The sequence below is a fragment of the Apostichopus japonicus genome, chromosome 7 (genome assembly GCF_037975245.1).
Source record: "Apostichopus japonicus isolate 1M-3 chromosome 7, ASM3797524v1, whole genome shotgun sequence".
NCBI classification, from domain to species: Eukaryota; Metazoa; Echinodermata; class Holothuroidea; order Aspidochirotida; family Stichopodidae; genus Apostichopus; species Apostichopus japonicus.
The window spans coordinates 18,827,916-18,851,760 of NC_092567.1; the positions used below are offsets into that span (position 1 = coordinate 18,827,916).

The 23,845-nt window shown below is 38.0% G+C and overlaps 2 protein-coding genes across 2 annotated transcripts in view; both read right to left on the minus strand.

The window, feature by feature from the left end:
- Positions 1-11,249, minus strand: part of LOC139970217 (sorting and assembly machinery component 50 homolog A-like) — a 122,322-nt gene extending 111,073 nt beyond the window's left edge. The window contains exons 1-11 of the mRNA XM_071975855.1: positions 11,246-11,249; positions 10,262-10,396; positions 9,683-9,789; positions 8,454-8,587; positions 7,124-7,211; positions 6,311-6,439; positions 5,738-5,896; positions 4,724-4,862; positions 3,732-3,878; positions 3,120-3,264; positions 2,249-2,322 (exon numbers count right to left, since the gene is read on the minus strand). Of these exons, the coding sequence (XP_071831956.1) occupies positions 2,277-2,322; positions 3,120-3,264; positions 3,732-3,878; positions 4,724-4,862; positions 5,738-5,896; positions 6,311-6,439; positions 7,124-7,211; positions 8,454-8,587; positions 9,683-9,789; positions 10,262-10,396; positions 11,246-11,249 (1,233 nt within the window). The 3' untranslated portion in view covers positions 2,249-2,276. The remainder of the gene's footprint in view (positions 1-2,248; positions 2,323-3,119; positions 3,265-3,731; positions 3,879-4,723; positions 4,863-5,737; positions 5,897-6,310; positions 6,440-7,123; positions 7,212-8,453; positions 8,588-9,682; positions 9,790-10,261; positions 10,397-11,245) is intronic.
- Positions 11,250-13,102: 1,853 nt separating this feature from the next.
- LOC139970218 (uncharacterized) lies at positions 13,103-21,448 on the minus strand. The gene is made up of 7 exons (XM_071975856.1): positions 21,373-21,448; positions 20,620-20,655; positions 19,327-19,520; positions 18,533-18,686; positions 17,924-18,001; positions 15,590-15,747; positions 13,103-15,187 (listed from the first exon to the last, which is right to left on the minus strand). The coding sequence occupies exons 1-7, from the start codon at positions 21,446-21,448 to the stop codon at positions 15,065-15,067; spliced, it is 819 nt and encodes a 272-aa protein (XP_071831957.1). The 3' UTR covers positions 13,103-15,064.
- Between the last annotated feature and the right edge of the window lie 2,397 nt (positions 21,449-23,845).

The following is a 23,845-nucleotide window of genomic DNA, read 5'->3' on the forward strand; positions in this document are numbered from 1 at the left end:
ATCTAGTGTAAAAACGCTAACGCTGGCTACGCTGGTTGTTATTGTCCTGAACAGGTCAAACCACATACAGATAATTGCAGATATTTGAGTAAGGGAAGAAATGCTACATAAAAAAAATTGTATTATACTTAAAACTGTATTATATTTGGTTGCCAGGGGAAAAAGGTTGCATAGTTTTAAGATGCAAAAATTCAAACCGCCTGTATTAAAGTTAGAAAGAGACATAATGCTGTAACTACAACAAGCGTTTTACTAACACTTTCAAGGTATTATTTGCTTTCATCACCAAAATGTTTAAATTGTTTAAATTAACACTCAATGTCTGGATGGAACTTGGAGAAGCAGCACCAAGAATAATACACAATTGTCTTTTGTTTTTCAATTCCATTTTATTGACTTACTCTTCTGACATTATATGCTATTTAATCTTTGTCACAGAAATACAAAGAAACTTTTTTAATGTTTAACATGCAAAAGTATTTTGTTTGGTGTTATGGTTTTCTATTCTTTCTTAATAACCAGGAGCTTGACTCCAATTTAAGTATTAACTCTGATTCCATTCCATATACCACACTGCACTCATGGAGCACCACCTGCAAGAGTCTAGCAACTAAACCTGACCGATAGAGCAGACGCTTAAAAATATAAAAAAAATAAAAATAATAACCTGATCTATTACCAGAGCAAGATAGGATGAGATAGGCACTGATACAACATTAAAACAAATTTTAGGAGGTTACAAAAAAGGCGAAGTTTACTAGCATTAGATAGATGAAGTTGAATGTTTCCCAAATGCTATAAAGTTTGATAGAGATGTCATGATGAATATTTTCGCTGGTCAACAGCAGTCTTTCGTATGTGACCGTAATGATTGCATTTCTTTGATCTCAAACAAACCCATGAAGGGGTGACAAGAGAGGTGATGCGGCTCCCTTGAGTTAGTTTGCAAATAGTTTGTATTTGCAGAGGACGTAAGCTTAAAATACTTCCTTAATTCTTAGGAGTTGAGTTCATAGATATTGGAAGAGCTGTGACATCATCCAGCTTTACATTAATTAGCTCGTACATTAATTAGTTATGAGTTTTTTGCCGACCTGAAGTAACAGACAAAGACGTACATGAGTGCTAGCAGGTTGATACCGTGTTGTGCACCAGTAGGATATCTTACACTAAAACTAAACTAACTTGTGATTCAGCTTAACAAACAATACAGACCTTCAGCTTACAGTAGTTTTAGAAAATAATCAGTACAGACCCTTTCATCATGTTTTGTGATCGTTCATACGTGGAAAATATGGGTGACCAAGTCTACAAACTTTTAGTCCAAAGAAGCTATGAAGGGTACAACTTTATTTCATTATAAAGCAGAAAAGTTGTTATAATCAAGTTCACATGATTGAAATGGAAGCACAAACTGAGACTTGCAGTAAATATGCATGTCTTAACGCTGTAGTTTGTGTCGGGTAATAGCAATTAGCAGAAGAAATGTGAGGGGGCATTCAATCTCCCCTTCTCCCTATATCCTAAGAGTAACTTTCAGCAAATATCCCAATAATCTTATCTTGTACATGGATAAGGCCCACGATACTAGAATGAAAGTTGTACACTGGCATCTTGAACTTTGGATTTGATTAGGTTTCAGAAGCTAGTGACCCCCCCTCCCCCCCACCCCTATTGCTCTTGAGCACTGCCCCATTGCCTGAATGAACACTACACTCCTGGTTGTATTTTTGTGTCGCCCTAAAGAAACAAAACGATAATAGTCGCACATAATTACATACTTCTTTCATGCGGTTGGACTTATCTTATTGATTTCTGATTTACCATTTGTTGTTTACCATTTTAATCTTAACACAGAAAATTTTGTGTCCCATAAATAATATTTACTTTTCTGTTGGATTTGCTTGCAAAAACATATAATGCTACCTATCATGGATCCTGGTCAAATTTGTGTGGGCAAAAAGGAACAGAAAAATATGTTGTTTTTTCTGGTATATTATCCTCTTACTATTTTTCAGAACTTCATATTAACATGAACTTTCAGGACTTTCATCATTTTCACAAGAAAAAAAGAAAGACAAAAACCACCCTTTTTTTCACAAAAGCCAGTCTTTGGTCTAGCAACCAGGTCATCAAATTTTTAGGAAAACTGAACCATTTCATATATTAACTACATTCTTGTCTGCTGTGTGTAGTTTCTCCACATATAGGATATCCATTTGCCAAGAGAGTCATTTTTTGAGGGGATATTCTTCGCAAATTGTTGCATTTCAGGGTTATAAGAAACTAACTCCGACTCCAAACTGTACACCCGAGACAATGCTGTCGAGAAAAAACAAAGAAAAAAGAGGGTAGAAATGGGAATGGAAGAAAGATTAAAGGGCAAAAGTTTACATCACTCCTCAACAATCTCTGACGAAAGAAAGCTCTCCATTATGGCATGCATGGTGTATTCTGATATTAGGAGACAACTGACATAAATATTTCAAGAGAGTGGAATAAAAAAGTTAGGGTTTCAAGACTGGAAAAACTACTGAATTACTGTAGTCACATTGTATGCAAGAAAGAGCTTTTTATCTTCACAAAGGTACACTACAAAACCATTTTTTCTCCCACAAGGAGGCCGTAAAAACAAAACCACCTTCCCTGGGCTACGACAACTTTGTCCTCCTTCCTTTAGATCAGGGGCTCCCTAACTGGGGTGCATGAACCCCAGGGGGTGCGTGAGTCCATCCCAGGGGGTTCGTGAGACGTTTCTTAAAGTCAAAACTAGAGTACCTTTTGTTTGAACTAAAATCTGATATATCATATAATTTATTATGTACAAAAGTTGTACTTATCGCCAAACTCTACAATATTACACTATGAACTTGATCATTTACGAAGCATTGTTATGCGTATTATAGTATAATAATGACTCAGATCGTGTCTCGAAAAGTTGGGGGTTCGTGGACAACTCTAACTTCCACAGGGGGTTTGTGTGGGGATAAAGTTAGGAAAACCCTGCTTTACATAGAATAAGGTAACATTGGCTGTGTGGAACAAATCTGACTGCTTGATGACAGCTAGAAACAGATTTACAGAAGTATACAGCAGATTGTTATTAAAAGAGGGCGTACCTGTCTGTAGGTTGTGCTGCCTTCGGTATGCAGTAATTCAATTCAAACCTCGCCACTCTTCCTATCCTCAGTAACATACCGGCACCGTAACTCCATCTAACGTTTTCTTGGAGTTTTCTCAGCTGATCCGGAAAATTGGGATTATCTGCCAAAAAAAAAAGGAACATTGAGACAAAAAAGCTTTACCGCAACAAATTGAACACTCTGGTAGCACTATGGAAATGAAAGGTTTTTTTTTTTTCCTTTATAAAATGAATTAATCAGAGCAAAAAGAAAGAAGTTTGCTTAAAACAAATTTAAGGTGCATTACCCAACCCCAATCAAGAAACTTAAATACTGTATATATACACAAAATGATCATGAGATTTAAAAAGTGATATTTTATAGAAATTTTTCAAGCAAAAGTAATTAGACAACTTTGTTCCGACCAAAATATTTCAGTACCAAATAAACTGAATATTTCCCAGTTGGAGATAGAGACCTTTAATACAAGACAGTAGTCACACATACCATGACACACATACCGTCAATGTCTGCATGAGTTACGGCTGACAATAACCTGGAGAGAAGTTTTGTGAGACAATGAATATAGTTTATATACGTATTACTTACCTAAGTTAACATTGCATAGATTTCCAGCATTGGCAAAGGCGTGCATTCTGAAGAGGTCACCCCATCGACCTTTCCCGGGGTTAAAGGGCAAAGGTGAATACAAATGAACACCAGCAGCCCAGTAGGATTCAGCACCTAGAAAATTACCTGAAAACAAAAACCATGATACTAATATTATATAACAGAAATTAAAGAATTGAACCAGTCAATGCTTGGCGAGAAGGTCAAGTTAGGTTTAATTAGAAAATGAAGGTTATATATGTACTCTGGGAGGTAGAATATGAATTTCCTACAAGGGCTAACCTACACCAGCATGGTCCTAAAGTCCAATGACACTACCGGATACCTTCCACATTCTCATGGCCCAATGAACCTACCCTATGCGTACCACTGTCATATGTTCAAATACCCCTACAGTCTACTTATCACATTCCCATTGATCCAATTCAACTTCCAAATACACACCACTTTCCAGTGTTCCATCAGCCCTACCCTATATGCCTACCACTGTACTCTGGTCAATAACCCCCTACCTCATAGTAACCACTATCCTGTGTTCCAATGCCCCAATACTATGTACATCATTTCCTGTGGTCCAATTCGCCTGCCCTGTACCAACCACTTTCCAGTGTTCCATCACCCCTACCCTATACCTACCACTTTACTCTGGTCTATCACCCCTATACTAACCACTGCACTGTGGTCTGTTGCCCCGACCCTATATACATCACTTTCCTGTGGTCCAAGTCCCCTGTCCTGTACCAACCACTTTCCAGTGGTGTATCACCACTACCCTTTACCTACCACTATACTCTGGTCGATAACCCCTATACTAACCACTGCACTGTGGTCTGATGCCCCAACCATATTGACATCACTTTCCTGTAGTCCAAGTCCCCTGTCCTGTACCAACTACTTTCCAGAGGTCCATCACCCCTACCCTATACCTATAACACTGTTCTGTGGTCCATCACCTCCTACCCAATACTCACCACTGTCCTGTGGTCCAATGCCTCTGAAGTTGAAACCTCTCACATCTGTGGGTCCGCCCAAGAAGAACCTGTCGTTCATTCTGGCCTGGTTGCCGTCCATAGCCTTCATCAGACCCCCTTGCAGAGAACATGAAAACACCTACGAAAAACCAACATGAATATTCATGAATTGTTTATGATGACATTAAAAACACCTCATCAAAGACGTATTCTGACTACTATTAAATATTTCAAAACTACTCTACTGTCACTTTATGAATTGCTAAACCTGGTTTCTGTCATGGCAAAATACTCTTATCCCTTTTTAATGTATATTATCAGCTGTTGGTGTAAAAAAGTGCCTCCTGTCTGTCGGGATACAGAAGATAGTTGGAAAAGAAAGCTGGCAAGATCTTGCTCAGTCATCATCTGCAGCATACACACACACAGACACACACAATACTCCCCCTCACCATGACTTCTCGCAATACGGGAAGTGGAGTTAAGTCGGGTTGAGTTCAGTAGTTTAATCTCGACTATGAAAGCCTGGTTGGTAAAGTAAACACTGCTGCTAAAAATGAATGCATAAGACTAGCTAAGAATATACATAGTTCTAAAAATCACCCACTTTACTCCTAGTTGATCTCTCTGTGCTATAGAACCAACAAGTACAATATACGTATTCCTACTATCTTGCCAACTTTTAAAATGATGCTTTTTAAGAACTCATTTATCTACTGAGTAGCCATTTATATTCAAAATGGGTTCTTAGAATCTCTGTTCTAATCCTTTGAATCTTTCAACCTTCTAATCCTCCATCTTATTTTTTATTTGTTTCATGCTTTCATGATTGTACATTTTTACGTCTTTTATGTATCATTATTATGTGTCCTATTTATAAATTTTGTAGTTTATACTGGAATAAAGAAATTGAAATTGGAGAGTGTGGGGTCATCTTTAGGAGACGTTTCTGGATACGACCACCGACATTCACAAAAACTTGACCATCTCATAGATGGCTTGATTTATACTCACTATGTCCCAGAATAGATACTGATTAAGCTGCAACTCTCCTTCTCCTTTCACGAATTTGACGTCCCCGCCGGTGTAACCTGCAAACTCTTGGCTGAGCTTGACTAGGTAACCCCTCGATGGGCAAACAGGCTCGTCTCTTGTATCCCGAGCGAAGATATGCTGGAGAGGGGACAAGTTTAAATAGAGCAATGGAAAAATCGAATCTTCCACATGAAGTTTGATCTATTGTAAAGGAAAGAAGTAAATAAGGCAGTTGCATTCTATTCCTAAAATTTTCATTGAATATCCTGGGGTACTCCTCACTAGATTTCATTACTTTGTCTAAGCTGAGGTGAAATTTGAAGGTTTCCATGACCAGGGGGTCATGACCCCAGATTCACAGGCTCTACATTGGGGTTTGGCTTAAACCACTCAAAGGGTCATGACCTCTTATTTTATCAAATCCTGGATTCGCACCCGGTTTAGTTGTGTCGAGTAACAGAGATTAATGTTTAACCTACAGATGCTACGGAATGTGACACTTCGCCCCAAAGTTTACGTTTAGTGAGTTAAGCCAAGCCAGCGATAGCTTACCTTTAGCGACGACTTCAGCGAATGTCCGCACTGCTCTCTCACGGGAAACGATGATGCCCTGGTCAAACAGGATAACTCCCTCCAGACTCCTTCCCATCTCAGGGATTGCAGTCCGAGAGGACCGGGAAACTGTGGCAAGGGTAGGAAGGAAGAAGAATTGTTAAAAGAAAAATGGTGAAAAAATGAAATATTATTCAAGAATCCCTTATTGTTTAAGAATCTGCACATTGCTCTCAGCTCAAGCACAGTCACCTCACCCCTTCCCCTTCCCCAGCCACATGTCCTCCCTCTTGCATCATCGCTGTAATATGATACATTTTACTCTCTACAATGTACTGTACCATCAAATTCTTTGTCATACGACGTCATCCCAGTGAAAGTTATGTCTCTTGTTAATAATAATAATAATAATTATAATTAGTTAATAATAATTAACAGATCTTATATAGCGCAAGTTACAATAAAGTCTCGCCGAGCTGTACTTAACCCTGGTCATTGGTAACTTGTCACACCTACACACCAAAGTGTACGCAATTCAAACAATCTCTCCTGGGGCACCACAGTGCACCACAACCACGTGTCCCCTGGGGGACTTTCCATAGGGTGCAGCCACAAACCGGCGCACGCAACTATACTTACAAGTCACCTCGAAAGTCCCCATTTATACACCTGGGTGAAGAGAGGCAATAGAGATAAAGGGATTGCCCAAGGACACAACGCAATGATCTGGCCAGGGCTCGAACCTGTAATGCTTAGATCACACGTCCACTGCCTTAACCACTTGACCACATTGCCATCTGTTATATTACTTACAGTGTAGTCCACGTAAGCACCGCGTCCGATTTCACGGAAGGAGCTGAGGAGGTACTCGCCGGACGATTTGAAACCTTGTACTGTTAATCTGAAAAGCGGTAATTGATAGCAGAGTGTTCAAATTAAGATAACCGATTTTTTTTTTATTATCGTGTACGGATGCATAGACTACGTGACAAGCAGGAATCATTTGTTGAAATATTGTCAAGAACTGGATTGCCTGAAACTTGGACTGTCATCCCTTCACAATTCAGATGGAAAAAAAAACTCCCTTAAAATAAAATTCAGACATTGTATGAAAAGGTGAAAAACAAGAATACGAGGGCAAGAAAAGGCAGGGTCAGAGGGTCCGGTTGACCTGGTAACATTCTTTCATAAATGGAGTTCGAGCAAAACGTTTAAAATGAAATGTCCTAGTTTTTGCTCTTCTGCTTGGATTAACTGTCATAACAGGAACAATATCACACCTTGTGTCCAGGGCAAATTTGTCACGGTTTGGAATATTTTGATGTTGGTGTTGTTTGTATACTAGGTCTGATGAGATGAGGGGGGGGGGGGTAAGGAGGGGCTTACTGCCCTAGGGCCCCGGTCAAATGGCACAAGAAAATATGGCTGGGAAACCAGGAAGTATGGGCTGAAGAGTAGTAATCTCTCATTTTTATATATGGGCATGATCTGGACTCTCCATACCTCTGATGTGCATGGTTCAATCATTTTCTGGATGGAGAGCACTTGGTTCCCCCAAGAGAAGCAACTTTTAATTTCTTCTCCTTATTAAATACTGTATATATACCCAGGGATGTGCTCAGGATTTCCTGAGTGCCGGGTATACTGGGGGGGGGTCTAAGGGGAGGGGGGTGTTTCGATTTTTGAAGGTGCTCAGATGCCAAATGCTGGCACTTGTGTAACTTTTTAAGCACATACACAAGTACTAGTTTTGCTAATAATTTACATTTTTTTTAGTGAAATATATTACGTACCTAGTAAAAGTTATTAGTTTGTTTCAAAGGGATTTTACAAGGGACTGATTGAGAGCCGTAAGTAATGATCTCGCATGCGTAACTGATGCATTATTAGTCTGTATTTGGCATAGGCTAGGCCCAATTTATGTTGAATATATTGTTAGGAATGTCGGGATTTTAGATGAAAATAGTGCTGGGCGGGATTCACGATTTTTAAGACAGTGCTGGGCAGTAATTTTAGTGGTGGGCGGGGCCGCCCAGCGTGGGCACATCCCTGTATACCTCCACCTCCTCTACCCTATAAAAACCAAAATTTCATTACTACGTATGTATTGTTTTATGGAGAGAAAATAGAGATTAAAACTCACCTTTTGGATAGTTCGTTGAATATCGGTTTGGAGAAAGTAAGATTGTACCCTGTGCTTTGTCTTGAACCCCTAGAGTACTCAAGTGACAGCCTTTCAGCCCTGCCAAAAACATTGCCTACTTTTCCTCCAAGCACCTGAAAATGATATTTGGAAGAAAGGTAACGATTAAAGCGACTGGTTGACAATTGCATTATACCAAATAGTACTCAGAAGATGTTCAATTGTTCGAACTAAGATAACCTCTTCTGTTTTGTTTTCTACTTTCCCAATTCAAGGTTAACAATTGATGAAAATGTTTTGATTTTCAACATCTGAATACTCATATACAAAAGAATAGAAAAGGATTAAGTTATATATAAAAAAAGCTTTTATTTATTAAAATACATGACAAATTGATATTAACAAGCTGAAAAGGTTTCAAAATCTAAGCCTCGCATATCTTTTCAAAACTTGTCCGTTTTTTGTTATCTATATAGGTATAGATTGAGATATCAGAAATCACAATCCGAGTGGCACATTCAAATTTATTATGCAAAACTGCAAAAGTCGTTATTAAAATCAATTTCCTATCTGATGACAAGCAAAATCAAACTACGAGTACTTTATAACTTGAATACATTGAACATTAGACACAGCCTGTCATGAATATGCAGGTATTTTGCGACCTATATTTGTTTTCAAATTACTATGCTGTTGTTCAAGTCTACCATCTTCTAACCCAACCCCCCCTACCCTTCCTAGCCCCTACCTCCACCTTAGGGAGAAATAAACAGTGAACAGATGACAAAATACTGTTACAGTTTATAGGATATTCCAACATCTGTTGCCTAAGATACACTCTATGACTGCTTTTCTAGCACATAGTTTTTGTTCTAACTACATAGTGAACGTTGTCTCAGTCTTTGACAACCTGAGGGATCACCTGCTGACTAGGAGCGACAGTCAAAGAACAGTCCAGCAGGTGATCTAGCAGATGGAGAGGCAGGTGGAGATGGTGGGAGGCATCAAGCTGCTCTTCACCAAACCAAAGACTGTGAGTAATAAATTGATACATTACCGAAAAGAGGTAAGTAAAATTGTGGGATCGTGTTACAAGTAAGTCTGTGGCACTGTGCTACTTTGTCATCCTATATAATTCAATGTTTCTAGATGCCTGTAGTTACAAACCGTCGATGCGTTTGCTTTATTCCTAAAAGATCATATTGTGTCATGGGTTGGAGGATATTTACCAAGCTTCCTTCATTATTGCCGATGGCGGTGTGAGCACTGGCCGAGTAACGCCTTCCTTCCTTCACCTTAAAGATGACGTCCAGACCATCTTTGCCAACCCCAGGACCTGGTAAGACGGTACAAAAAGTTAAAGGAGATGGCACCACATTTAGAGCTTTTTCCTAAGCAGAGGAAGTTGTTGTTTATCAAGTAAAGGTCAACGAAGAGAATCAACCAGAAAATTTCCAATATTTCTTTTTATGAAATAGGTAAATGAGTTTTTAAATCAGTTTTCCAATTTTCATTTTACTGCACTTATATAATTATATATTGAAAGCCAAATTTTCATGAAACCCATTTCATGTCACTTTTTGGGTTGGACTGAATGATACTGTGGTGTGATCCTTGGTTACACTGTGGCTTCTGACTAGCACCCCCAAGCAAAGAAATGGCTCTATAGGGATCACCACCGACCAAAGGGCTGGATGGCTCAGTGGGTAGAGCGACAGGCTTGTAACACAGAGGTCACTGGTTCGAATCCTGTTCTAGCCATATATTTCTAAGCTCTTTTCCTATATTTGTTTCAGCTAGTTTCTCACTGCTAAAACACAAAACCGACAGATATTTTGTGCAAAACTGCCCTCCAAGATATGTTGATACGAGACAAAAATTCTGTCTGGGCCTCTCTGCTAAATTGAATCTCTGTCTTCTGATGTATGAGATGATATAGTACGCTCACCTTTGCTTGTATCAATAAGAAGAAAATGTTCACCCGATTCTCCTTGTCGTCACGATAACTAACGTGGTTCTTGCTAATGGTGATCCACGATAGTTATCGTGCTGTGTTATAACTTCATCACACATGTTATGAATTTCACGATAACTATCGTGGACCCTTACAAGCCATTCAAGGAGACTTTTGATAGTCGGATATTACAGAAAGCGACTGGGATGCTCACTCTAAAGTATTGACAATTAACATTTAACATTGCGAAATCCACTTACTTTTGAAGGTCTCACTGAACTAAATTGTTTGACCAGCGGCGCATAAGATTCAACCCTAAGCTAGGGTTGACTGACAAAGCAGGCCAGTGTAACCGTTTTTAGAAGTGATTGTCAGTTAGTGAGCAATTTGTGATTTCGGTTTATTTTTCGCCACAGTAGTACAAAACACATGCAGTTAATTCCAATTCTTAATATTTTTTCACATTATATTATTGGATGAGAAACACTCATTCAGCAGTAATGTAATCTAAAAAATTTATGTCAAATATTGCTTTGCTTTGGAAGCCATCGGGGGAGAAATGCCCTCCCACTTGCAACATTCTCCCGCTTTCAATTTATTTAATGTAATGGTCACATGGTCAATCATAAGTGCATCATCATGTCAAATTGCTAAATACATACAACTACATTTCAGTCTATATACATTATCAGTAATATTTGTAATACTTTTTTTTATTAAGAATTCTGACAAATGGTTACCACACTTGCAATTATGAAGATTTAAAGCAGATTGACCTCATATATGTTATATAATTGCATCAAAGTCAACAGGGCACTACTTATTATGGGCCACTCACCCATCAAGTATTTTATTGAGGAAACCAAACCCATCGATTATCATGAAGATGCCCAACAGTCCCCACCAACCAACTTGACCCCCCTTTTGCATTCACTGATCTAGCATCCCTTTTCGAACCTTCACTCGCGATTGCTCCAAGAACAAGGAGGATGTTTCATGCATTTGCAGTTGTCTGACCCCCCCCCCCCTTAAAAACAAAAAAATGAAAGAAGATATGACATTATGGTACTGGTATATTTGCCTGCACAGATGGGTTGTGGTTGGGTACCATTCTTGCGATTTATACGTTTTCTTGTTACTACTCATGCTAGCTATGGTCATGCAACTTACACTGAACATTTTCAGGTCAATACCATATTTGCACCCAATACTGACGAAACTATTCCATGTTCATTTCCGACATTTTTCGGTACAACCATGGACCACCACATACATATTTTCCGGGGTAATTAAACTATCATATCAGAAACGATGGAAAGAACATGATAGGAACCCGCCTGACAGAAACTTTTCCCTACGTAACAGTGCTTAGGTCAGTAACGTGTCAATCATTGAGGTAGCAAGTCCCTGTCAAATGTGACTTGATACTATGATACTTCATTGGAATCATCTAATTGTGGTGACGACGGTTTGGCTGCCAGTTAACCAACATCTTCCAATTTAATTGTTGTAATCAAAGTTTTGAGTCGACTTCTTCAACAGTAAAATATCGATCCTTTCAGTATTCCTGTTGATTCAAGTTTTTGATATGACCTTCATGTGCCATATTGTTCATTAATCTTTTTCATCTATATAATCTTATGGTGCTAATTTTATCCATGCAAATGTTTGTCAAAAGGCAGAAATAAATAATAAATAAAAACAGTTGAAGAAGTTTGACCAAAGGTAGGTGACCATATTTGAAAATCTACCATATTTGGGCGCAATGCAACATACCATTAAGAAATAGTGTTCTTAGGAATGGCAAGACTTGTTTCCCAGCAGCCACATGATTTTGCTGTAAGGAACAATATTCTCATTACTGATCAGAAGAAAAGATAAGAAATGGTGAACACATTGGCACACACAGTGTAGAGAGAGCCCATATCTTCACAGAAAGAAATAGAATACCATATTAGACATGTATTGGTTATCACAAGAACTACACAAGTGCTTGATGCCAAAATCTCCTATTGGGGCTGACGTGTTATCATACATTGCACGATACCTGTGAGCCACATAATTGTTTCTGATTTTTTTTTCATGTACCAGACACTAGGTGATGTCCATTCTTTAAAGGTCATCTTATGTATTGCCGGATTGGTTCTTCAAGTCAATTTTCATATGCTCTGCTTTGCTGCAGAGTTACATTTTCGTAACACAAGTCACACAGAAAGAAGAAACAGAAAACAAGTATTGATGAAATTTTAATAGATTCTTATTTGGAATACATATAAAAAGGTGATTGTCATATTGCATCATTATGATAGACAGCTTAACTACCTCAAGTGATACATGGTAACATTACATATGTTGTGTTCATGTAGGAAGTAGAAACCTCTCTAGTAAGCTTTGAATCTATTCCTTGAATGAACCTATCATGTAACTCATGTGATATCAACTTAGTAGATGTTAACTCCCATAAGTCCCAAATAGCACTTTCGAGTCATACTTAACCACAACATTCTAGTGAAGATGAGCCGCGACTCCAATTCAGCAAATGGCCACATATATATGCGACCCAAAAAATGTTGAGGAATTTTCACAACATTCTAGCAAAATAAAAAATGTGTAAAATATGTAAACCTATTAAATGTATGTAGAGCTTAATAATGTGTTATGACACACTAGTTATTTTTGACTGGCATTTTTGGGGGGATCAGAGGGTATGACATGATACTACACTCTAATACTGTACATATGAAAATGAGCTCTTTAATACCATGGTAGTCTGGTTAAAGGGAGGATTTCAAATGAGCTGCTACAGTCAGTGTGACATTATTAGTAATGTAGGGTATGTAGTGAAAGTGCTATTAGGTTGTTTGGGTCAGCAGAGAAAGTTTGAAAGATTTAATACATAAATTAAGTGAGCAATGGAACATGCTCGTACATATGCAAGTGCTTTTTTAAATGTGTTGAATGGAACAACACTTCCTTGCAATGGTTAGACTGGAGAAGCTGATTTCTAGTATCTAGTACATTTTGATAAACTTAGCAAAGAGTAATCATAACCAATCACCGCTTCAGTTCATTTTCATCAGCTGTAAACTGTCACTTCAACTAGCTTTGTATATAGATGTGCTTATTACAAACAGTTGAAATAGTACAGTTCCTGGTCTGCTGAATTATGATATAATTTACATTTGTACTTAAATGCTAACGACATGGGGCTTAAATGCTTTACCCAAATAGCTAGGGTTCTTTCCTCCGTTCACATATAGTCACTGTGTTTATCATCACTACCACTGTTTAACATAATCAATAAGTCCCTCACACGTCTTTAGTTGTTTCTTTCTTCCTATTGAATCTTCACTCATGGCTGATATCCAATTGCATTTGGTTACCATCATGCACAAATAATATGATGGCAATTTAAAAATTTGTTACACTGTACAGATTTGCAGTCTGGCAAGAGTCTGGCATGTACCTGTTACGGAACTTGATCATCCCGAAAGGGCAATGAAAAGGCAAAGGCAAGATGAAAGCAATCACATTGACAGCTTTAACGATACAATATGAAAATTGGGCTATTTGAAAGATGGATGTCACCATAATTACATTGGCGCACATAGATAAAAGCTCCATAGATTATATTAGGAAAATGTTGTTGAAAATTTGATGTAAAATATATGTTGCAGAGATGAATATGTTGTGTGAAGTTAAACAATTCATTTCATCTTGGCTGTCATGATGCTGGTGACCGGGAATAGCACATATATATCTCCAACCGAAGTCACATCAAGAAGCCAGATCCTGGTATATAGGTTGCAAGATCCTAAAGACAGCTGTACAATAAGGAAAACAGATACATGAACACAATGTAAATGAAGGCAAGCTATTCATAAAAGCAGTATATATATATTGATATTGATAACGTAATGAGTAGGAAAATCCAGAACAGTGCGATCGTCAGACAACTGGTAGCTTCAAGTTATGCTCCATGAATATATAGGATCCTCGTCGGGGTTACCGGGGATTATAGGGTTGTTGGTGTATTGTTCTGCCGGTGTATTCTCTTTTGCGTCCGTTCTGATGGTGTGGTTGTTAGACTTTCTTCGGTGTTCGGTAGAGCGGTGAGGTGGCAGAACGGGAGAGTTCACGTCTGCAGTACCTGAGGTCCCTGGTTCAAACCTCGGTGTCGACACTGACACCAATTTTCACCCCGCTCCTTTCTCGTGGTAGGAAAGTGGCTACACGTGGAAGCGGTACTCACGTCCTTCGGAGGGGACGTTAAATTGCGGTCCCGGGAGCAGGATTACACACCCCTGCCTCGTTACTTCAGGGCACTATTCGAAAAGAGAAGGCGAAATTCGCCGGTGTCCTTCCACGCACAAAAAAACTTCAACCTCAATAATTACCGACTAAGGATTTCCTTAGTTTGCTGAAGCACCTTCGGGTGGAAGCAGAACACGAGGTGTATCGTATCGTATCGTATCGGTGTTCGGCTGTTGGTGTATTCTCTTTTGCGTCCGTTCTGTTGTTGGTTTTTTTGCCTTCCTTCGGTGCTCGCTCCTTAGTTGTATGTGGTTCCCTTGACGGTGTTTGGTGGTTGGACTGGAGTTGTTTATGTAGAACTTGTTTTCGTGGCGGCACTTCGATATGAGCTCTGGGCGTTTGTTCAGGAGGGTCCGTTTGTCTGCGTTGATAATGATGAGTTTTTCAGTGAGACAAAGGTTGCACCGCTTCGACTCGTTGTTGTAGGATTTGGCTCTGCTGGCGATCGATCAATTTCCCCAGCACCCTAACCTTTGTGAAAAATGTTAACAATGTCCCTCATGAAAATGAAAAGCCCTACTTTAAAATTTGTATTCCCAATTGAAAATGTAAAGTAGACTGAGTTTTCTAATTATCTCAGTCTCAGCTGCTGTTTGAATTGATTGCTTCAAATAAGCTCTACTGGTATAACAGCTCAAAACAGTGGCAAAAGAAGCAGATATTTGTTCCATGGATACCAGTCAGGGGTAGCATGCCAACCCTCCCCTTTCCAATCAAGTTAGAATGGGTAATTCCTAACATATAATCATAATTAAAAGGTCAGAGAGGCATACAATTTGAAACTCTATAATCTACACAACTGTTTCTCTGAGCTTTTCTGACTGCACATATTATTGTGAACTTAAGGTTCGGCTTTTCATGCACATACCACAATAAATTTTACTGCTATTCGCAACAATTGCCTGTAGGTCTTCCAGCCCATATGATGATGGCCGATTGAATGAGACACCTGGTGGTAGGCCACAAACACTGACTTCCCAGCCACTATTTTCTTGTAGCTCATCCGACGTTCCCCAGTCAATGCACCTTTAAAATGTAATGCAAACTGAATTATAAAAATCTGACTGGGAGATATTTTAATGAAATTTTGAACAGTGCAAATAACTTAAGGCTAAGACAGGATTTGAAAGAGCGACTTTGGGATTGCGAGTTCTGAGCTCTATCAACTGAGGTATATCAGCCCTTATTGACACTACTGATCCCTATTTCAACCCTGTTTCACCATTGATTTCTTTGTACTTTTAAAAATTTCATAGCAAATCTGATAGCTACCACTGATAATTAGTTTTGAGTTGTTATTACAATTACTGATTATTTCATAGAAGTAGTATGAAAGAAGCATCTGCAAGGCAGCCATATTTTACAGTTGGTACCATTTGATCTCTAGCTGTAACACTAGAACGGATCATTTTCTCACCATTATTTGGTTTTCATGTTTCGGATGTTTTTAAACTTTGATCTATTACCCTCAAATCATATTTGACATCCATGATGAAGGTATGGATCGATTACCCATTAACGACTATATGTTCCACTTTTGAAGTTATAAATAATACTTATTTCTGAAGATACTTTGTTTAATTCAGATGACCATTGGACTGAATTGAAAAAAAATGTATCACTTCCTCACCAAATTTTAATTTCAATTTTCTGGGGATACCATATTGACCTAAAATGAACCCTCACACAAACAACAACTTACTATGTGCAACCTCGTACATGACACAGACACACTGTTACTTCCCAGACTTTGATCTCTGTTCACTTAAAGGCATTGAAGACTAGCCCCAAACCGTGTGTGGCCAGTTAACTTTCTGTTGCTTGCCAGTGACGTTTTCTCCATGTCGCTACAAAATGTAGACAGTAATGAAACGTGATACCTTAGTTGTTATCTTTATCTGGATCTGAGATGTCCATCGCTGTATCTTTGGATACTGCGGGATCGATGGTGGTGTTTAACACTTCTGTTACACCTCATTCTAAACTAGGTCAAATTACCGGCATTAGACATTTCTTTTTGCGCGAGTATTTACACCCTTTAACATGAATTGAAATATCTATTGAAATCCATAAGAATCATCTACTTGCCAAGGGCTACCATCAAACTAAGTTTAAATTTCAAATATCATTCACTTCTGAAGATATCATGTTTAAAAGTTTCTTGACTTCTGTTGACTTTAAAACACATTGACTGCCTTATAAAACATTAGGAATCTTGTACTTACCAAATGCAATGCACATATCAAGTTTGAAGTTGAGATATCACGGACACATGTGTTTCAGACTTTGACATATATGAACAAACACACAAGAAGTGTCATCTACTCACAACAGGCAATGTACAAACAAGGTTTAAACTTCAAGCAATTTTTAATTTTAGAGCATCATATTGGGTTTACACGCATATTGTCACGTGAAGCAATATGCCCAAATGGATGGAGGGGCTTGAGCAGGTGACCCACCTCTGTAACAATTCAGGAAAAACACTCAGATGGGGATAACAGCCTCTCCCCTTAGACCACTCCCGCATATCAAACAGGAGAATCACAAATGTAGCCCCCCCCCCCCCCCCCCACAATCTTATACTATGCACAACACTGTTCATATACAGACACAAAAACACCATGGAATAGAGTCCTTCTGCAAAGAATGATATCAAATTGTATTTAAACTAGCTCTCACAATGTGGCAAACTTAATATATGTTTACATTTTACCCAGAAGCTTTGGGATATTTATTTACCATAGAACAGGGGTTCTACATCCTACAGGCCGATGTTTGGATATTTCAAGCCCACCATGGATGCATTGTACCTATAAAGGTAGAACCAGCAGGCCCACCATTAACAATATGTTTTTTATTTCACATTAATTCACTTTAAATGGTATAAACAAAATTACACCATGTTGCATTTAACACCATTGATCATGATAAACTTTTCTCAAAGGGAAAGAGGATCAAGGTACCTTTCCCCCTTTGGAACCTTTCCCATTTCAGGAAAGCATTGCAGACCATCAGGGTTGTTGCAGGAGGAGTTCTAGAAGTAAATGTGGATTTTGTACAAAAACAAGGAAGGTCGATTGTAGCTCTTACAATCCATGAACACTAAAGTGGCAATATACATATAATATCTCACCACAAGGTCTTAATTGTTCTGCTTTTGAATCTACAGTAAAAAACTTGTTGTAATTATCATACTTACAAAACTTCTCATTGAATATTTCTTGGACTTTGCAGCGCAGATCATCCCAAGAATCCTTTGACTTACAAGCAAACTGTTCTATAACATTGAATGAAATATTTAGTATAAGGCAAACAATAATCCATTCCAAACATACAACTTCCAGTTATGCAACATACATTTTTCAATCTTGTTTTTCTATATGTACTGCCACATTTTCTTGAAAATATTCATAACTAGTATCACACTGAACATGACTTTATCCAGTTGGACAATGATTTGCTCTTAATATGGGGTTAATACTGAAGATCATTTAAGGTACATAGGTGCAGTAGTTGTGAACAACATTGTACATTAGGAATTTTCACTTTCATTCCAAAGCAGTTATTATTAGTTAAATCACATGGTTTCCAAGAGGTGAACAATTTTCATTTCTTTTCTAATCATAGTTTCCATGGGAACACAATCTTCCTCAGCTGAGGTTGATCTCCCACTATACGATAAACTTTCATTTCTCCTATGAGTTTGTTACGTATGTCATGAAGCTGTGCAGCCATAACAAAGGGTTAAGTGGCTTTTTTGGCAATGTACAGAGACAAATATTAAACATAGTGAAATATGTGAAAATACCTTTGCCAGATACAGCAAGGCCAAATCGTTGCAGGAACAGATCTTCTCTCTGCATGAAGTTTTTCGCCATATCTGTTCCTGCTGTAATCAGTTCCCCATCTGAATTGAATACTGCAACAAAAGCCTCACAGTTTTGCTCCTCAAGTTTCTCACACTGTGAAGGAGTAAAAAAGTAACCATTGATAATTGTGCTATTGATGTCCCATTTGGCGAGTGAAAATGCACATCATAATTGTTCAACAACAAAAAAATTAATCTCTTTCATTATGTCTTCAAACCCATCTTGCCAATGATTTACTTCTTTTAACAAATTTTGGCTAACTGACAATTTTTATAAGAACATTTAAATTAACAATGAAGGAATGAGAGCCATCAGCTCGATTTACAAAGTGCAAGAGATATAGAGGTTGGCCTTCAGCGCTATCAACAGGAAACATCAACAAAGCATTGAATGTAAACAGGCATAAAGGCAGTGTTAACTTGTCTTACTTATTTAATGTTTAATTGGATATTGAAGATGAGACTTTTAATTAAAAGGATTGTTAATATTATCAAAACATTTACAATAACTGTTTGCTTGATTAAACTCTGAGGATGAAAATATTCTTCCACATGTAGACCAACAAGTCGTGTGCAAAACCCAATAGAAACCTCATTTTTAAGAGACAGTCCAATAAGAAAGTATCCAAAGCCTTCAGACAATAATTCATCTTAGCAAACAGTTAATTCTTTGAAAAGATAACAATACAGCACATTGCTGCAAAACTGCCATTTGATGATTTTGTATTTCTTACCAAAACTTGCATCTCCTTCACAACTTTGTTTTGCCACGGTTTCATCTGATGTTGGCTCAACTTTTTGTCGTTGGCATTCTTCTTACTTGCAGCAAGATTGTAATTGTTAAAGCTGGTTTTATTTGCTTGAATCTTTCTCCATGCTTCCCCTGCACTTTTCAGCAGATCCTTTCTGCTCTGTTGAGATTTATTAGCTGCATGTGCAAAGACAATATACAAAGGAAGTGACATGATTACTGAATATTACTTTTCCTTCAAATTTATGCTTGGAGCATTTACACACAATACCTCCCGATTTCATTAATAGCCTATGAAAGTACCTGATTGTGTTTCTTCATCTTCATATTAGAGCAGACAGAGTTGCAACAGGGCAAAGATAAATATTACACTACATGATAGCAGTGTTTGTATAAATACAATAGCCTCAGTAAGAGAACCAGGCGCGAGAGTAAGAGAACACCCCCTGTAGCCACAGGGGGTGTTTTGGGTGTTCAAACACACTCCATGGCCCAAGTGCCCCACAAAAAATATGCAGAAAACACCAGTGACTTGGAGAGATACGCTAGTGATAATTATCGCACCCTCCTCCGGGCCTCACTCGAGTCTCTTCCAATCCTCCTGAATCCCCAAATTATCCTTACAGTTCAAACTGTTGAGTTGATGTTGAACCTAGTTGCTTGTAAATTATATATAATGAGAAAGGTATCTCTTTAGGTTGGCATTTTCCTTGCATCAATAATTGAGTCTATATGATTACATTTTTCTGATGTGAATAGAATTATTATCAATATTCTTTTGCATGATTTGAGCTCAAACATTGCACCATTTTGCATCTAGAGGCCTTAAAATACCATTTTTATGCCAAAGGGGAGGGGGACACCCCCTCCTACTTAGACCCCTCCCCCATGTCAGCCTCCAGCACAACACCCCCCAGGAACAAATCCTGGATATGCGCCTGAAGAGAACAATACAATAATGGCTTCGGTTTTAAGAATCGGCCTTGGTCGGACAATATGCATAGTTTGTTGTCTTAGTTATCTTAGGGAAAGTTTAGTAAGCCTTACGCTGCCAAAGACACAAAGAAATAATAATGAAAGCAAATTTTTTTCTCTCAGTGGCCACCTGATAGAGGAGCAAAAACATCACATTTTAAGATGAGTAATCTTCAGTTTGGGTAGTACACTTGTTCATTTCAATGGGTACAGAATGGTTGAGTAAGCCGACACCTGACTGGTTACCTCCCACATAGCTGTGAAAATTTCTGCAAAGTAATAGATCACTGCAATGGCCTACCTTCATAGATCGTCAAATCAGCCTCAAAGTTGTTCCCTATCAAGTATATCAAGATTACTAAAATATGCTTCAAATGACTAGTGCAATTTTACAGAATATACTCTTCAAATGTCATAAGCAACTCTCTAAACTTGGTGTAAAAATATGAACCGTTAATAAATACGAATTTTCTGGTAAAACCGTGACCCTATTACACGTTTGCTCACACTCTTGACACTTTCCAAACTGAGTAAAATGGTTGATTCCAATCTAAAATTAATACCCTTTTCCGCATTGGGGGTGGGGAAAACAATTAGGGTCTGGGGGCACTTATCTTGTTAGGGCTGGCTATAAAGGTTAGGGACAACTTCTCTATTAGGAAGTTGATTTAGATCAATAGGGAACAATATTTGGAATTGATAATTTTATAAAAAATGCAAATTATATGCAAATTATAATATGCAAATTAGGACGCACTTTTGTTTTAAATGGAAAACACCAAAATACAATAAAATCACTAATGACTTCAAAATTGACTTCAAATTGTATGATAAAGGTTCTTCTTTGGGGTTGCTCTTTCAGATGATACCAACTTTTCTGAAATCTGTTGAGGATTGACAGAGTTATGACTGATTTCATTTAGTACAAATGTTGTTTACTTTGTTTACTTTCTACAATTACAGCCTAACGTTGGCATAACGTTAGGCCTAGCCTAGCCTTTTATGTAAACAACGCTATTGACTTACAATTTCTGGATCCTCAAAAGGACCGAACCTTGATAAACTGGTTCGACCAGAACGTCCTGGTCCTCATCATCAATTGTATCGGTATCTGACCAATCGTCCCACATCTCTAGGACCTATTGGGCCGTAAATTTGGGGACGCTGTGTGCAGCCACGCCCTATTTGAAAGTGTACAGTACGTAAAAGTACATTGAGCTGTACACTAAACACTCAGTGGCACAGTATTACGCAACAGCGGCGGTTGCTATCAACTTACAAAGGAAAGCGTGGGTGCTATGTCATAACTATCAATTACAAATAAGACAGTGGCCTAAATATCTAAAATAAGAAAAAAAAACACGTACCTAGGTTGAAGCGTTCGGGAACGAGAATTTTTTTCAAAAATGAACGAATTTGGACGATTTTGGTGTCAAATTACAGGAAATTTCAAGGACATTTGCATTTGTCTCAGAACCCTCTATAGATGTATTGCTGAAATGCTCAGAATATGTTCAAAACATGTTAGGGTTTATTCCAAATATAATGGGGGGGTTTGTTCAACTCTTATTTTCTGTCACGATTTTTTTGATGCGAACATTGATTTTTGGCCAAATTACGTCATTTTCAGATTGACCTTTGACCTTTGAGCCCCACCTACTAAAAAAATCACAGTTACCCCCCCCCCCCCCTTTTATTTGTTTTATACACAAACGTTTGGTCTTAGCTACATTTCAATACCTAAATGAATGTTGTAGGATGTAAGATGGCTGAGTACTATTTTTTTTTTAAATTCAATGATTATTTGGGTCCATATCGACCCAAAATGCGGAAGAAGTCAGTCAGTAGAAATGATTTGCAAAGAAAGCAAACAATTAGATGTTTGAGAAAACTAGATAAACACATTCATGTAATATTTACAACCTCCATATATTTCATAGAACGCACCTCAAATCAATGGTATGTCCATCATGAACCAGTCTATTCCCCATGAAAACATGATCAAAAGCCCATACGGTACTGTACTGTACATGCACATTTTGATATCACTGTCCCTATCTATGCCATCGGTTATTAAACTAAAACCTAGATGTCCCATATGTTTTATGCCACTTGGCATGATTGTCAAAAGACTAACATAAATGTTTTAATGTTCCTGTACAAAACACTAACTCTGTGAACTACGTTTACTTGTGTTTCTGTAGTATGTATGAAATACATAACTGCCAATGTGGTTAGGCTATTTGCTGTGCACCTCAAAGTAACTATGGTAGGATATCATTATATCTAATAATTCAATTGAACTATATGCACTAGTAATACCATCGTAGCCGACGACACAATTCAGGGGATTCCCCTAATGACGACATCAATCGTGACGTCACTTCACAGTGACCACGAGGCCATGGCCGCCATGATCATACAGCCGTAGCCTACACTTTTATCACGTACGAACAAATGCTGCACACAAACACCTTCAAAATGGTCACTCCTGCGTCATACCAAAACTCTAAAATAACATAATTAATCAATATCAACTGTAATTAATGATAACAACTGTAATTAATGATAACAACTGTAATCCTTCATCCTACATCCATTTTCCCAGTAAAATAGCTTACAATTCCTGACGGAAAATAACCTGTCAGCTTTGTTAACACTGCGATCCCCATGTACTCTATGGTAGTTATCACGCTACGTTAGCATGCACACACACAGTATACTAATAACCTAACGGGCATGAGCTTACGCATGCACTACGATACATAATTATAACCTTCACAAATAATACAGTTTATTCCTTACTTATTTGCTACTTAACAACAGGTCATCCACACATAAAACCAATATATTTAAGACCTCTGAACATTTATGATGGGCTTAGTAGTACTTGATTTAGCCAAAAGGTAGGATTTAAAGACCATTTCACCTGGAGAAGAGAGAACAGGAATTTCGCAACAGTCTCTGCATGGGTGTTCCATGCTATGGACCGCCAAATGCGCATTAAATATGAAATTTTGGTGGGGTCCCAAATTTCAACCCGTTACATCTGGTTGACAGTACCTTGCCATGCCAAATGTATCTTGGAAATACCAGAGCTGGTTGTCTTTCATATATAAATAAGTATGTGTGCTTTGTGCTTGCTTATTTCTACTTACCATCCAGTTGCTGGGAAAAGCAGCGATTTGTTTTGTTATTCTAGTGATATCATAGCATATTTGTGGTGAATAAATGCAATACTTTAATGCATGACATTGCAACAAGAGGACTGTACTTGGTGATTTCAATAAACTCAAGTCGCAATTGATAATGGTATTTGATTGTTTATTAAATTAACTATTATTGACAGATGGATGAAAATCCCCATTCTTGACATTTTTATTATTACGGAAGGGACTGAAATCTTGTCATGGTGCTCTCTAGCATAAAATAATTTAAAATTATTAGATGAACCCAATTGCCTGTGATGCTATAACATCATTTGATGTTGTGACAACTATGTCACAAAGCTATTGCATTCTTTGGAC